Raw genomic sequence first — 13,412 nt, forward strand, 5'->3', positions numbered from 1 at the left:
GTGGTGTGCTGTTTTGAATAAGGAGTGGTTTTAACTGCGCAAATAATATTTTTTCAATAGTGAAGAAAAGGGGTACAAAGATGGAATAGTTATCTTTTGATTATGTTGATGTAGAGCTAGTATTTTGGTGGGTGTTTTGGAAAAGGGAGTTGTGATACAAAATGTGTTGGTTATAAGAGAAATGGTGTTGAATTTATAATCTCACCGATCCTCAACAATTATGTTTTTGCAATTTTAAATAAACCCGATAAATAGCAAAATATTCAAGAACGGATTAAAAAAAATTATTATACGAACTGACAGGTTAAGAAAATAAATATGTCAGCCGAAAGGAGGGGCTTTAAAAAAAAATGCGTGCGTGCCATGTCAACAAAATTCATACAATAGTGGGAGGGAGTAGTGTATAATTGCACACTAAAAGTTTTAGTTTGTAAGAGAAACACCTCGGAAATAGAGCTGATATAATAAACGAAATTGTGGTGTATACCTACATGGAAGGGAAAACAATAGTTTTTTTTGTATTGTGTGTTGCATGTCTACGTCTGTTTTGATTAATGGCGCGCAATTTCTAAAAATATTTATGGTTTTTATTTTTCGTTTATTGTACATTTCTGTGTTTGTGTGGTAATTGCACATAAGTTACAATCAATCAAATATAACTTTGCATTGTAAAATATGCTTACACCACCACAACACAATAAACAAAGCATAGCCACTATTTACACCCTACTCATTCTATTTGTAACATTTTTTTGTGGCCTACATGAGGTTTATGAGAATAGATATTCTTTCGCCTATCAAATAGCGAGCTTTAGCATTACACAAACACAATAAGCAAAGACGCATGGTTTATATTCATAATGAATCCACGGTATTGCTTATAACACAGCCAATTTCCAAAGGAAACTATTGCTTTGCTTACTGCTGATGTATGCATTGATAAAAATCTAATCACAACAGTTTGTAAAACGTTGTCAGCTAGAACTCTAAACTATATGCCACAATTTTTTCATTGAAAACAATCAAGACCCGTTTTATTTCATAGGTATTCCACGTATACAATTATAAATATTGGTGCTGGGAATGGATGAGGGTATTGCGAAAAGGTCAATGTTGAAAAACCATGGGTTCTTTTGTAAAGCTCTATCATCGAAGAATGTACCGACAAAACCACAGCTGAACTTGTATGCCAGACAACACGAACTCTTCAACGGATTGCAGCTGTGAATATATAAGATAGGCAGGATGAAGAAAATGTCTACTCCAGTATAAGCAAAGCCAAGCAAATGCTCATATGCCGTTGTGTTGTCATTTGTATGATTCAAAATCCTAATATATGCTGCAAACTGCACTGCTACACCTCCAATTTGCTAATTTCTAACCTGTCTTCCCTAACTTCTCAATTATTTTCTCCATTTCATAATGGTTTAGGGAGGACTTTATCTAAGGCTTTTGATGGGTTGAACTCACTCTAGTTGTAGATCATCAGGAGTACTTGCATATCGAGCAAACGCGACAACTATCCCCCTCTACGATTTAAAGTTACTCTTAAAGTGCTACTCAAAGGTATACCAGGACAAACAACTATTCAGAAGTCTTCTTTTGCATTACTTTTTGAAAATATTATCCTAGGTTCAAGGTGGTTTAAAACTGTCTTTCGGTGCGAAGATGGATCGGCATGTTGACTTCGGGCCCAGACTCCAACTGGTGTGCTTGAGCTCTCTTGGTTCTCAGTGGTAAGCTGCTTTACTTTAATTAGGCTACAGACGAATAATTTGTAATTCCTCCGGCACATTTTCCAGGACTCCATCATTATGTGTGCTACCGATGCAAGATCTGAATCTCCATTTTACACCCTTTGTCTCGATAATATTCCAAGTTGCTCCACGTGAAGATTTTACACCAACCTTTGAATCCTTTGTAGCTACTTCTTCAGTACTCTTCAGTGGGGTTGGAGACTTGTAAGGTTTCAACATAATCCCTCACACTATCTTTGGCATCCCCTTTAACATTTTCTTTGCTATCATCTTTCACATCCATAGGGACCGTACATTCTTTCAAAGGGATGTCTGAGTATACGTTGTCAACTGTTATCACTTGCCCCTCTTTTTAGTTTATATCCTGTTATGCAAGTTATTATTAATTTCAATCTCTTCCTCATTTCTGTACTCTTTGTCCAAAATCAACATCTCGTAGATTCCTTGCAGCTTCTGCCTCCATCAACAGAGGGATTCGTCCAGACAAGCATATCTTGCATCCTCCATCTTCAAAACATGTTAGTGATACTGCTACTCTGGATCTACGACCGCACATCTAATTCACAAAAAATTCAAAAGCTCTTTCAACCAAACTTACTCGATATATTGAAGTCCATGTGGCAATAAATCATCCATATTTTGTGATTTTTATTCACTTCAAAATAAACTACAAAGATGTCCATTGGTAAGATTCCACTTGTAGTTTCAAAGTCTTTGAACTATATCACAATGGTGACTATTTTGAAATTTCGGGCATCCAGAAATATTGTTTGACGTGAACGGGATAATTCTTGACACGTCTCCTGCACTTAATTTGTCACATATTTCACATGTTTCACTCATTTGAGACAAATAAAACTTGGAATAGTGGTACGAGAGTGGAAGCGAAACTTGCTGTTTTGTAGACATGAAAGCTGTAGCGATGGATAGCATTGTAGGTGCCATGGTGGTATTTCTGACTAATGGTGAATCAACCCCTTTTTCATTCAGACTAGTTGACGAAGGAGGTAAGCCATTGGAAATTTGTCTTTTGGATATCTGAGACTATTAGCACGATTGAAGTATTTCGACTATCTTGCACATTTCATTGCCCTAAAGTAACACCAACTGAGGTACGGTAATTTTTGTTTCACCATTAGACTTTATTGATTTATCAAGGTACACGACCTTCGGCTAAAATATCAAAAACGGGTGCAAATTGGTCTTTCTCTTTCGAAACTAGAAGAACAAAGGTCTTAATTCGTTTGGGGACTTGTGGGGGATTATGTTTCTTTTAAAACTCTCTCATTCAGTTTCGCTTCTTTTCTTTTTTCGATTTGGGTACCAGTGAGGATGTCTTATCGTTTTGCTTCTCCAGTAAGAGCGTGGCCACTCTGCAGGAAGTCCCGTTAAAACTTTGCATATTCCTTGAGTAGAAAGTCTAGCATCTATTAATATTTCTTAATGACCATTACGCATCCAGATATTGTGCCTTTTTAGATCAGAAACTTCGACATCGTTCTGTACTCATGGGAGATATTAGAGAGAAATTACTTGAGATTTGAGACAAAACGAACATGAATTTACAATTTATACCCACATTCCAGAAAGACGATCATGAAAATTTAATTGTGAGTAGTATTCAGTGCTATAAATGTATTGCCTAGACAAGCTAAACCCTTCAACAGTATGCCAGTTTTTTTGAAAGAGAATCAAATTAATCTTAAACTGAATCATTGATATAATAAGAGGCTATGAGCTTGTGCTTCTTAACCGATGATAGTACTCTATTCCATACCCCCTTCCTCTATCATTTGAATCAAAGGGTTGGGAGGATAGCTAAATCACAGTATACCCGTGTTACAGCAAGGAGCACGAGGGCCATGTTAATAGACAAGGCGGTCTCTTTATGGCCCGTTTCGATTACTAAAAGTTCTTCAGTATTAGCGCAGGCGAATAATCAAAAGCAGCCCGTCCTCCTCTAGGAGCCCCTGACGATAACTATGGTTATATAGGTTGCTAGTTTCAGGCTTGGCTTTACCATCAAATCTGAGGGTAATGGAGTATGAGATCTAGTCAAAAATTTCCAGAAGTGGTAACGGAAATACCGTTTTTCAATGCTTCTTTCATGCTGACGTGCTTCAAGTAACCATGTACATAATGAAAAGTAGCAATATTATGATACATATCAATAGCCATTCAAATGAGTTTAGCTCTTGCTGTCTGAAGCTGCTGTTTTTCGAGTGTAGTATCACTTCATCCTTTTCCCGAGACTTGGTTTCTTGATCTGTAACCTTGGCTTTGTTGACAATAGCATTAGCTTCCTGGCGAAGAGGGTGATGCTGTTGATGATGATTACTATGACTTTTCAGTTTGGATATGCTGTTCTTGCGTCCTAAACTACCATTGCGGTGTAGATCATTCGTATGATTAGAAGACAGGTATGCTCTGCTTCGCGATACTACATTGGGGTTGGAATTGGTAGTTGTATCAGTCCCCAGCAATGGGTTCACAGCATCTGGGAGCACTTTGTTTAGCACTGATTTGGTTTGTTTGATGACAATCATTATGCCGAATGGTTCATTGGGGTTAAGATGAATATTAGTTAGGGGATAAAATTTTTTGCCTTTGTCTATATATATTATTACTAAATCTAATCTAAAGTTTACGATATAAAAGTCGTTTAATGTACAAAATGTACTAAAAATAAAGCAGAAAGGAGATCGAGTACTTGCACAGAGGGCAAGTTTTTTTTGTTTTTTGAGTGACTGTTTCGGCAACTATTAGAATTAAAAAAGTACCCCCTCTATAGTATCAGATATAGTAACCATAGCATATGCATTGAGTTGCGATATTATTATTTGAACGTAAAAACACGGGGAGGGAACAATCGGTTGCAAAGATATATACCGATAGAAAAAAGAAATTAAAAGAATAGTTAAAAGTTTGCTGCTGACGGCGTTTATGTAAAGCGGGTTAAATTAAATGGAAGGATTCACGGTCGAAATAAAGTAAACTCCGTAACTTTTACATTCATAAATGTGCACCAACAGAGTGACTGTGATAGTAGTTAGGAGTATACTGTTTGATCCTACCTGAGGGTCCATCTACTTTGTATTGGCTTTGTCAACTTTCCAGATAGTTTGTTTTACAAAATGGAAAAATATGTAGTCGTTAGAAATATCTCATAACCGCCCTCTCATACAAACCACAGAAGCCGAGGGCTCCACCGTTATAGTCCTGCATATTACTACCAAAAAGAGTGGGTTATTATAAGTACATCAACGACGTTGAGTTTGGAAGAAAGGGGTCATACACAGGATGAATGTTCCGGTGTAGGATATTGTATACTCCAGTTGTGAAAGATGTGAAACCTATATCGATATTGTAAATTGAACAACGTTAAACGGTCTTGAATACCACTATAAAGAATCTATTAATACGAATTTTCGACAACCCATCAATTTCCAGCAGTCGATGCATATCAAAGTAAACATTTCCATCCTAATCATTTGAGTTCTTTGAACAACCAGAAAAAGAAATGGTTTAAGATCTTGGAGTGAATTCTACCGAGACGGAGTTAATTTTAAATCACGCTCGACAGAAGTAAATCTAGAGTTCTGTAGTGATGTGGGACGGGGAATGGATGAAATAAATAGAGGCAACAATGCAAATGTTTTGAATATGCAATTACTTCTTTCTTGGTATTGTCGTGCCCCAGACACGATGCGACATGATATAAGTTCAAATCTAGATACTCCTTTGTGCATTCATGGGTATCAGCTTCAATGATTGAATGTGGATCCTGGCAAAAAAAAATTAAGCCACCCAGCTATAGTTTTGTTGAGCAGCGAGAGGGATCACAAAGTATTAAGCATCATTATACGTACAAAGTGAGCGAGTCACACGAATCGCAAAGACTGTGTTCGTCAAAGGTTAATATGTTAAGCTGATTTTATGGACTGTTCTGTAGAAGTGTCTCGTTAACCTCTCCCGGATCTGATTCAATAAAATGGTCCTAGAAAAGTCTATAGTATTGCAATATTTTCACCTGAATTAGCATTAAAGTATAACAAGTGGAATTAAGTATCATTACGTGTGCCTGATACTACAATACATCGTCTGCCTAAATTCATTAATCAGTTTGGCAGGTTCCTTGTCCCCATGAAAAACCTGGAATTCTGTGTAATAAATACTTTGAGGACAGCACTCGTTAAATCAATTCCCGTTAAATCAATTTCCGTTAAATCAATTCCCGTTAAATCAATTCCCGTTAAATCAATTCCCGTTAAATCAATTCCCGTTAAATCACCGCCATTCATCACAAACAAGTCTTTATTCCATCAATTTTTAAAGCAGGTCAACAACAACCGCGGCAAAAATTCACTACCGTAATAATTTGAAATTGACCTCGATTCTTGGTAAACGTATGAAGGGATGAAATGGTATTGGGTATTTGGGCTACGTGGTTTCTATCTAACCACATTTCTCGTTGTGTATGTGATTGACGTAATATAGTGAATGCTTAGTGTTCATGTTTATGCTATCAAAGTTAAGAAATACACAATAGGAATGTATATATATAAAGGTGTCAAATGGAATGCTTTGGGTCCTCAATGCACAATAGACCATTCTTTGGCTTATTTTTGGTTTGTCTTTCATTAGCGCGTAATTTCCCAATTTGGTTCTGTTTCGCGCTAAAATCGACTTTTGTGATACTACGGAATTTTTCACTGTCTTGATGCAATTGTTGAATCCAAAGATTATAAATACCTCCATACAGAAGAATTTACAAAAAATGATGAGACAACATTTTGATTGAAACTTGATCAAAAAATCGAGGCAGATTGCAGAATTTCTCCCATTTTTGGAAAGTTTGCCCAGCTCAGTCGTTACAACAAAAACCCATAAAAAATAATCACGTCCCCAGTGCAAAAACAATGACATCCGTCAATCAAGCTCCACCTCAATTGTCCAATAAGAATTTGTTTCAAACAAGACCATTCGTTGATAATGAATTCATCGAGACTACTAAATCCAAGCAAACTTTTAAAGTGATTAATCCAGCCACTGAAGAAGTTCTAGCTGAATTACCAGTCCAAACAGAAGAAGAAATTGATCAAGCTATTGAGTCGTGTCATCGTGCTTTCCAAACTTTTAAACAAACAAATTCTTATGACAGAGCCAAAATGTTGCGCAAATTGTATGATTTAATGATTGAAAATTTGGACGATTTGGCCATGTTGATAACTTTAGAATGTGGTAAAAGTCTAGTTGATGCAAAAGGTGAAATCAAATATGCTGCTTCATATTTTGAATGGTTTAGTGAGGAAGCCAAAAGAAATTATGGTGAAACTATTCAAACCTCAAATCCAAACAATAAAGTCATTACATTGAGACAACCAATTGGACCGGTTGGATTATTATGCCCATTCAATTTCCCAACTGCTATGGGCTCAAGAAAAGCTGCACCTGCTTGGGCAGTTGGATGTACTTGTATTTTGAAACCAGATGCTCAGACGCCATTGAGTTCTTTAGCCCTTGCTTATTTATCAAGAGAAGCAGGGTTCCCACCGGGTGTATTCAATGTAGTGTTGGCATCAGTTGAATCAACGCCGATGGTTGGATTGAAAATTTGTGAGAGTCCCAAGATTAAGAAAGTTAGTTTTACTGGATCAACTCCTGTTGGTAAATTACTCATGAAACAAAGTGCACTGACCTTGAAGAAATTATCGATGGAATTGGGTGGTAATGCACCAATTGTCGTTTTTGATGATGCTGATTTAGAACTTGCTGTAAGTCAATCGATTGCATCCAAATTTAGATCATTGGGACAAACTTGTGTATGCGCAAATAGAATTTATGTCCAAAGTGGAATTTATGACAAATTCTGTCAAGCATTTGCTGCAAAGACTAATGAATTCAAAATTGGTAATGGAATGGATCCAGATGTAACTCATGGTTGTTTAATCAATGCTAAAGCAGTCGCTAAAGTTGAAGAGCATTTTAATGATGCAGTCAGCAAAGGAGCTGATGTCTTGGTCAAAGGTGGTAGATTGCCGGAATTGGGTGAGCACTTTTATGCACCATCAGTTGTTTACAATACTCCTAGTAATGCTCAAGTATTTCATGAAGAAACATTTGGTCCATTAGCAGCAATTGCAAAATTTGACACTCGGGAAGAAGTTGTACAGTTGTGTAATGATACTCCTTATGGTTTGGCATCATATGTATTTAGTGAATCATTGAATACTGCCTGGTATATGTCGGAGTATTTGGATGTTGGTATGGTTAGCGTAAACACTGGATTATTTACTGACGCTAGTTTACCATTTGGTGGAATCAAAGAGTCGGGTTTTGGAAGGGAAGGTTCACTTCATGGAATGGATGATTACACTGTTATAAAATCAATTACATTAGGAAACTTGTATAGATAAGAAGGCTGTAAGCCATTATCACTATTTGGGGAATACATATGCTAAAACACACTATACACAATAGGAGGAAATTACCTTATGCACTAACAGCTGTATCCTTATATTTCTTAACAAACTCTTTATGAAAGTTAGCCCATCTTTGAATCCATTCTTCACCAGGTGGTAAAAATGTGGTTCTCAAATGATGTGTGCCTGGTTTTTGTCCAAATCCATTACCGGGAACACAACAAATACCAGTATGTTCCAAAAGCTCGATACAGTATAAATCATCAATTTCAAGACTTGAATTCTTGGCTCTTGAAAATAATTTGTGATAAACTTTAGGATCAAAATTGAGACTTGGGAATATGTACATTGCTCCTTGTGGTTTATCAACTGACACATCTTCCATGTTTAAAAATGCTTCATAAAGTGCTTCTGCCCTTGTTTTCAAATTGTTAAAAACCGTAGTTGTTTCTTTCACGTATAAATCATATGATTCACCACCTTTTTTGGGTGGATTTACCATCAACTCAACCATTGCTTGTCCTGAAACAACTGAGCATAAATTGATAGATGCCAATTTAAATATAACATCCTTAACATCAGACTTAAATCCCACAAGTTCCATGTAACCTCCGCGTTGTCCACATTCTCCACTAACACCTTTTGAAGTTGAATGCAAAGAAGCCAATTGAACGTGTTTGTATAAATCATGATGTTTCTCCTTCAACTCCGACAAAATACGTTTAAAGGAATAGAATCTTCCACTAAAGACATTTTCTTGGTACACTTCATCAGCAATCAAAACGATACCATGCTCAGCCGCGATGGAGATAAGTTCAACAATATCATCACGCGACAAGATTGCTCCAGTTGGGTTACCAGGGTTAATCACAACCAATGCTTTAATTTTGATACCTTTGTCAGCACTTTCTTTGATCAATTGGCGTATCTCTTGTGGGTTAGTTGCCCAACCTTTTGATTCATCCAAATAATAACCAATGGGTTGTGCATCATTCAAAGCTATGGTGGCAGTATACAATGGATACTGTGGAATAGGAATCAAAAAACCTGAACTTTCATCTTGAGATAAAATTTGTAACAAGTATGATACAGCAGCAGATGCACCTGAAGTTAAAAAGATATCATTGGCGTTTGAAGAAAACTCTCCTCCATCTCTTCTTGTAATAAATTCAGCAATCGATTGTCTAAAATAAGCAGCACCCTGAGACAGAGAATAAGCACCGATGGAACCAACATTATCCAAAATAGCTTTTGCTCTTTGCTTAACATCGGATGGATATTTTGCTCCCAGATCCTCTTTCAATAATTCGGGATACTGCAAAATGGATAACACTTGTCTATACCAAGTCAATGGTTTTTGATCCAATTGCTGTGGATTTCCAATATTTGCATTTACAATCTTGTTAAATGGCAATCCATGACTTGTTGGTGATTTTCTAATCAAATCACTTAAACCATCAGCAATAATTGGTATTTTCCCTCTCACTGCATATTGGGCTTTGACTGTCTGTTCATTCAAATCATGAATGTTCAATGGTTCAGCAGGGACAAATGATGATTTAAAACGGCAGCCTACTGGGGTGGGGGTGGCGGTGGCGGAAGTCGGTAGCATATTATTAATACGTGTAACCATACCGTAGGGTTGAAATTGAAACTTCGTTGATAAGGTAGCTGATCTCATATTTGTAATCATTTAAAAAGATGTAAGATAAAGTAAAAGTCTTAATAAAGTATTAGGAAATTAAAAGTGAAACAATAATAATATCTGTAATATTCAGTAAGGTTCTTGGGGTTTGGCAAAAAAAAAAAATTGATTCGTTCTTTTAAGGTTTTTGAATCTTTTAGTTTTAGTAATTGATCTGAAAAATGGTGATGTTTGGGTAAATAGTGGATTGTGGAGTCAAAGTGAGATGATTATAAAAAAACCCCTAATTAGTCAATTGAATGTAAGATTCTGTGATAAATAAATAAATTGTAAAGTGATTGAATAAATGAATTGTTGTCGTGATTGATGTTGAATTTAATTCCTTTTTTATACTTAAGAAGATTAAAATTCTATGAAAAAGAATGGCGTTTATTGATATGTGGAGAAAATATCGATTTGGAGTTTAAAATTAAATTTTTTGTCGTCGGTTAAACCTCTGGTGAAATTTTGTTGATCTGATCGATTCAGTCAATCAATTGATAGATAACACAATAATACTATTACAGTATAAAATAATACAATAATACAATAAGAACAATACATACTAGCTTTGTAATATCTTCATATCTCTACGCTGATTGGTTTGGAAGCAACAGACTTATGTCACTACTGGCAGTGATTAACTAGAACTATTTCTTAATTGTGCTAAATGTTAGATGTTACAGTTGTTATTAAAATTGTGGGGTGCATATTAGTCATTATTTAAAAGAAGTTAAAATTGTTTTCACTAATATTTGACTCTGGTCTTTCTACTTCTACTTCCAGGTGATTATATAATGCATTACATAAGATTCTTTCTTTTAACTTCGGAGTTTTATCTCCGACCATACTCTTTCAATCTCGGAGGTTTAACTCCGAGAATACAAGTTTTGTTTACTCTTTACTATTGTAGTATTATAGCAGAGAGGTGTAACAACAAAATCATCATAACTTTTCTGGGATACCATGCTTTGATTATACTGTAGGCAGTGTACGAAATCAAGCTTAATAAAATCAAGTAAAGTACCTCGGTAACAAGTATTAGTATCACGAGTTGATTTTTTAATGCTACTTCGACATCAATGAGCTTTATTTTCAATCATTTCAGCACCTCCCATCTATGCACACTATAGCTGATGATCTCTACTTATTGTTGAGTCAAAAGCCTATACCTTGAACTTTAAACAAGCGCATTGTTCTCCTTCTATCAACACTTTTACTTTTAGATGTAAAGAAATCGTACTATACGTACGGATCGCATCTGCGATTGAAAAACCCTCCAAAGACCCCTATCTATACTTAGCTAAATATAGCAACTTCTTTTCCGTTTCGAGCTGGTACCTGCAAACCCGTAACAGGTTCAACAGAGGGTCCACGTTGTCACATTTTACTTTGAAACAATAACATGGCGGCGAGGTGCATAGAAGCTGTCGTATAGCTCCATTTTATTGAGCTTCTGTATTCCTAGGCTTGACAAGAGATCATAAGCATAAAATGTTATCAGGAACTTGGTCGCGTTCTGCAATTGTCTATCTTGATGTGAACCTTGTTTGGTACAAATGTGGTCTCATAAACAAAGTTCGACTATGGAGAATACCTCCTCGATACACTTGCCAATTGTTTGTCAATATTTGTCGTATCTGCAAACTAGCACAGTGACGCAATTATCATGAGGTTTTTTAATAAGAAAGAAAAATATAGTCCCATGTAAACGCTTACTTGTTGCCTGTTTGACTAAGACCCTGAATTGGGGCAGGTTAATGCATAAATTTCCTTACTTTTTCGCGTGATTAGAGACGATTTCATGCTTCCTTGCCTAAATGTAAAACAAACAAACAAACAAACAAAGTGAAGAAAAGTTGAGCACGAAGCAATCAACCAGTCCATGTTCCCACAAACTGGAATGTGTTGCGGAGAAATCATAAAGTTCCAGGCAAAATAAAGGTATCGAAGGTGGAAAAGAACACACATACAACATAAGGGAAATACAAATTATTAAGTTTGGCTGGTCGATGCTATTCTTCAAAACTTGGTTGAGTCGTCTAGTTAAATCCAAGCATCGTCTGTTTAACATCTTGCATACACAGCAAAGCCGAATGGTGGATAATTGTCGACACACACAACAACAACAACAACAACAACAACAACAACAACAACAACAACAACAACAACAACAATAATAATAATAAACAAACCAACAGATGCCTTCAATATTTTATCGTTCTTTTCTCCAGTATTTGCATAAAGTTGCATTGTGAGGCAACTTAGTGTTGAGCCACATCACTTCAAAATCTGCCCATATCGAAAGCTCGCTGCAATCTATCGCCAAAAATGAGAAATATCTGCAATTGGAGCTGTACCATTTTTAACCTAACATTGATGCCTACAAATGAGCTAAGAAATTGAAAATAACTCATTCAGAGTGTTAACGCTTTGGTCAGAACCGCCCCGTCATAGTAGGTCAAACAAAAACGTTATTGAGTCTCTGGTAGCTAACAAAAGATACGGCACAAATAACTGGGACGTATTACCATATATCACCTATAACGCTGCCACCTTGATGTGTATGGAATAGCTGGTATTCAAACGGTGTTTACCAATTGAAGTTTTGTTTAGCTCAATGGCTTTAGTTAAAGAGAATTTGACGCGTCTGCTGAGAATTATTCAATTGAGAGGAGCAAGCAACAAAGTGCAGAGGACTAAGGCGTACATTTGCAATTAAATTTCAAATTAGCTCGCATTTCAACGGTGAAGTATCCTCGTCACTGAACCATCATTAACAGAGCGCTATTTATGAACTTAATTAATGTTGATCAGATAGCTAGGCTATTAATATTCTGACGCTCAAATTGTGCCTTCCACATGAGTGTGATAGATGCTCCCACTATCATGAGGAATGCAACGAACTGTTTACTATTACCACATTGACTTTCCTTCTTGTTTACTTATAGTTCAGGAATATATGACGGCTAATCTTTACTTCTTTTTTCAATGCAAAAACTAAAGTTTAGACCCTGTTAACCGGCTCTTGATTATACCAAAATATTGCCTCACAAACAAGTAATGGGGCAATATTAATCTACCTGAGATGATACTTTGCAAAAGCTACAACATACACCCGGGAATTGTATAAATAGCCTTTGATTTTGCCCAACTTGACATCGTTCAGATTTGAAAGAGATTAACCAAACTCAACTCAGCTTGCTAACTTTTCGATTATTTTAAGCAAGTCAGTCAAACGAAACTTCACTTATGCAATTATTATTAAAAGCTCAGTTAGCGGTGTGGTTATTCGTTGCCACTGTATGGGCTAGGGAGCTCCATGGAGGTACGACCGTCGATTGGGGTACCCAATATGTCGGTAATGGTGATGTCCATATTTTCTCTGGGGCCATTTGGTCTATTATCAACAATGCTGCATCAGATTTTCATGGAAACATTAGAGTTGATTCAAACGCTGGTCTTTACGTTTCTTCTGTTAGCCCAAATATTGCTTTGTCTGCCACTTTGATGGATATGATTTATGGCTTTGTTAATAATGGAGTTGTA

General features: G+C 36.3%; 4 protein-coding genes across 4 annotated transcripts; 2 read left to right on the forward strand and 2 right to left on the reverse strand. All coding sequences in view use genetic code 12, as the record gives it.

Moving 5' to 3' along the window:
• Positions 1–3,877: 3,877 nt before the first annotated feature.
• CORT_0C03510 (hypothetical protein) lies at positions 3,878–4,303 on the reverse strand (the record flags this gene model as incomplete). The annotated part of the gene is made up of 1 exon (XM_003868581.1): positions 3,878–4,303. One exon carries the CDS (start codon positions 4,301–4,303, stop codon positions 3,878–3,880), a length of 426 nt encoding a protein of 141 aa, XP_003868629.1.
• Positions 4,304–6,676: 2,373 nt separating this feature from the next.
• On the forward strand, positions 6,677–8,173 carry CORT_0C03520 (Uga2 protein; the record flags this gene model as incomplete). Its single annotated transcript, XM_003868582.1, has 1 exon — positions 6,677–8,173. The coding sequence occupies one exon, from the start codon at positions 6,677–6,679 to the stop codon at positions 8,171–8,173; it is 1,497 nt and encodes a 498-aa protein (XP_003868630.1).
• A 76-nt stretch (positions 8,174–8,249) lies between these two features.
• On the reverse strand, positions 8,250–9,872 carry CORT_0C03530 (alanine transaminase; the record flags this gene model as incomplete). The annotated part of the gene is made up of 1 exon (XM_003868583.1): positions 8,250–9,872. One exon carries the CDS (start codon positions 9,870–9,872, stop codon positions 8,250–8,252), a length of 1,623 nt encoding a protein of 540 aa, XP_003868631.1.
• A 3,243-nt stretch (positions 9,873–13,115) lies between these two features.
• On the forward strand, positions 13,116–13,412 carry CORT_0C03535 (alanine transaminase; the record flags this gene model as incomplete). Its single annotated transcript, XM_003868584.2, has 1 exon — positions 13,116–13,412. A coding segment is annotated over one exon (297 nt), but the record flags the coding sequence as incomplete, so codon positions are not given.

Source organism: Candida orthopsilosis (genome assembly GCF_000315875.1).
Source record: "Candida orthopsilosis Co 90-125, chromosome 3 draft sequence".
Classification (NCBI taxonomy): domain Eukaryota; kingdom Fungi; phylum Ascomycota; class Pichiomycetes; order Serinales; family Debaryomycetaceae; genus Lodderomyces; species Lodderomyces orthopsilosis.